A 2,845-nucleotide genomic window follows, 5' to 3' on the forward strand; every position below is an offset into this window, starting at 1 on the left:
TGCATTCAACATACCATGTGACACAAAAATTGATGTTTAACTTTTTTTTTTTTTTTTTTTTTTAAGTTAAGAAATTGAGTAAAGTATAATACTAAAATCTGAATAATAATCTACAGTTTGATACCAAACTTATTGACATAAATTCATGAAATAGTAGTTCAATAAAATGTTGAATGCAAGTCAATAAAGCAATGACATGGCCTTTCACACATGATCCATATAGAAAGGGTTAACTGGAGCCAAGTGTTTTATTCCAAAACTTCATTTTGTGTCTTGTTCTATTATATTTATAATACAGCAAAAAAGTCAGGCTTTTATCCTATTTATCCACCAGATAATTTTGTAAACTTCGTTAAGATCACTTCCTACTATTTTTTTTTTTCTAAAAGAGAAAGAAATTGACACTTTAATATTTCCCAAAAGACAATCCCTTCATCCCTGGAATTATTCTAATAGCCTTCTTCAACTATTTCCAAATAAGTTAGTACCTTTCTTAGATAAGGAGACAAACTGTACATAGTATTCCAGGTGATGTATAGTAACCAGTGACTTGTATAGAGATAATTGCCTCCTTTGACTTTTAATCAATGTCTGTAAATATGCAGTATTATAAACACTTGTGCAAATTTGTTATGCACAGTGTTCTGTCAAGTACTTGTATTTCTTGGCTAAATATGTATGATAAAAACTATTTAACCTAAAACTGCAATTCTCACGTTTAGCATAAATATAAATAATCTTTCTCTTTTTTTTTAAGGAGGTAGGACATCTGCTCCAAAGCTTGATGCAAATCTCGTGGTAGGAAGTGAAGAAGAATCCAACTTTGACAATGCAAGCATTATCAGTAATGTTTCTGAATCTCGATTTGGTAGTGATGATGGAACTTGTAAGTTGATAATTTTAAGTGTCTGGTTATCTGTAATTTAGTGTACAACAAGTGACGGTTTCTGCTTGGTAGATATGAATTTATTGGTTGCTGGATTAGTTGTGTTTACATGAATTTAAAATTTTACACCTTTTTTTTTGATAACACTTGTATGATATGTATAAAATGTAGTAAAAAACATTATATATATCAAGACAGCCTGCCAAACCTGCTTACTTTTTATTGGATTAAAATTGTAATTCCTAAATTTAAAGTTGTTGATTTTAAAATGGAAGATCACACTTTCTAAATTTAATCTGTAGTGGAATACAAATTAACATTAATATCACAATTTCTAAATGCTCAATATTAAATAATATTCTGAAATAGCTTCATTTCTTAATTTAAAGTACTACTTAAAAGTTTATATAATTCATCTCGCAATAAATTTACCATTTTAGAGGTAATGATGTATCATATAGATTGCATAATTCTCAATTTTACAAATGTAAGGTCAACCAAGACTAGTTTTTCTTTGTTACATTGTACAAATATTAGAGGATACAAGATAACTTTCAGATGTAGTTGTTCTGACAGGCAAGGCACAGATTGACAGATAATTTACATATAAAATACTAACACACTAAACACTTATTTCAGGAACTACATGTTATTCTTTTAAACGTTTTTTGTTGATAGAGTAGTTTTAATGTCATACAAAAAGTTTCTGCTGTGGTAATGAAATCACTTGAAATCTCTTTCTGTTTTACAGGGTTGTGATGTTTGGGCTTATTTCAGTAAATAGCTTATCAAAAGCAAACCAACAGAAGTCACATACCACTAACACACACACACACTTCTCATGAAGTAAGCCTATACTTTAATATTTCCTATTAAAACTCAAAGGCAAGAAAACCCTCAATATAACCTTCAAGTTATAAACATAAAATCCAGTCATGCCAACCTCTACTTATGAGAAATTACTCTTGTGGTGTTTTTCATCTTCAAAATGTTTCAAATTAATGCTTTCTGTGAGTAAATACAGATTGTAACTGTGATAATGTTACTCATAAAAAGTAAATTGTTTCACTATAAACTCTTATGACCTATATATTTTTTAAATTGATATGTAAATTTGGCCACCACATCTTTTAGCAAGTATGAGGAATACTTATGGAAGATAACTTTAGCTCATCGTTGCCTATTTATATTTAGTTGAACTTGAACTAATATACATGGCAAGAAGGATAATGAAAGCTTTAAACAGTAGTAATGTTTGTAGTGTATTGATGATGCTCTTTTACATAAATGTCAAGGTATTCATATTCATTATTACACATGAACTCTTTCAGCACAGGCACGATCGTTAGGATTGACCTCGCAACCATTTTGTGCTTGTTATAGTATTCATGCTATAACTTTTTAAATTAGTAAGTGAATGTGAATGAAATTTGGTACATTATTAGTAAACATTACAATGCTTTCATACATAAAATATCAAGTCTTAAGGTTTGTAAAGCAATGTTTTTCGGATGACTTTTTTTCTTCTCACATGTTGCCTATCTAACATGCAAAGTAATTTTTCACTTTAAGATTAAAATTACTTTTATGCATTAGAAAATTTTCAAATTTCACATGCAAAATCTTTATAATGTCCAAATAGTTATCAAATGTTTCTTAAGAAAAAACTTTATCTGTTATTTTCAGTAATGAATCTCTGTATGGGTTCGGCAGATTGGACTGATCTCGTAACCACCATAAAACATTAAGAAAAAATATAAGTTATGCCTCTCATTCTAGAATGACAACAAATTATAACATGAAAACATAAATATTTAGACTACATAGCTTAAATGTCATAACATTATACATTTATATATATTTATTTTTATCATATTGACCTTTCACCTGTGCCCGGATAACAATACAAAAGTTACAATGACGCGACACAAGTGGACTTATGTTACCATATCAAATAAC

General features: G+C 28.8%; 1 protein-coding gene across 1 annotated transcript in view; it reads left to right on the top strand.

Moving 5' to 3' along the window:
* Nucleotides 1-2,845, top strand: part of LOC106465322 (interferon-related developmental regulator 1-like) — a 28,893-nt gene that overhangs the window by 5,268 nt on the left and 20,780 nt on the right. The window contains exon 2 of the mRNA XM_013925532.2: nt 758-886. Coding sequence (XP_013780986.1) covers nt 758-886 — 129 coding nt within the window. The remainder of the gene's footprint in view (nt 1-757; nt 887-2,845) is intronic.

This window comes from Limulus polyphemus, unplaced genomic scaffold (genome assembly GCF_000517525.1).
Source record: "Limulus polyphemus unplaced genomic scaffold, Limulus_polyphemus-2.1.2 Scaffold1908, whole genome shotgun sequence".
NCBI classification, from domain to species: domain Eukaryota; kingdom Metazoa; phylum Arthropoda; class Merostomata; order Xiphosura; family Limulidae; genus Limulus; species Limulus polyphemus.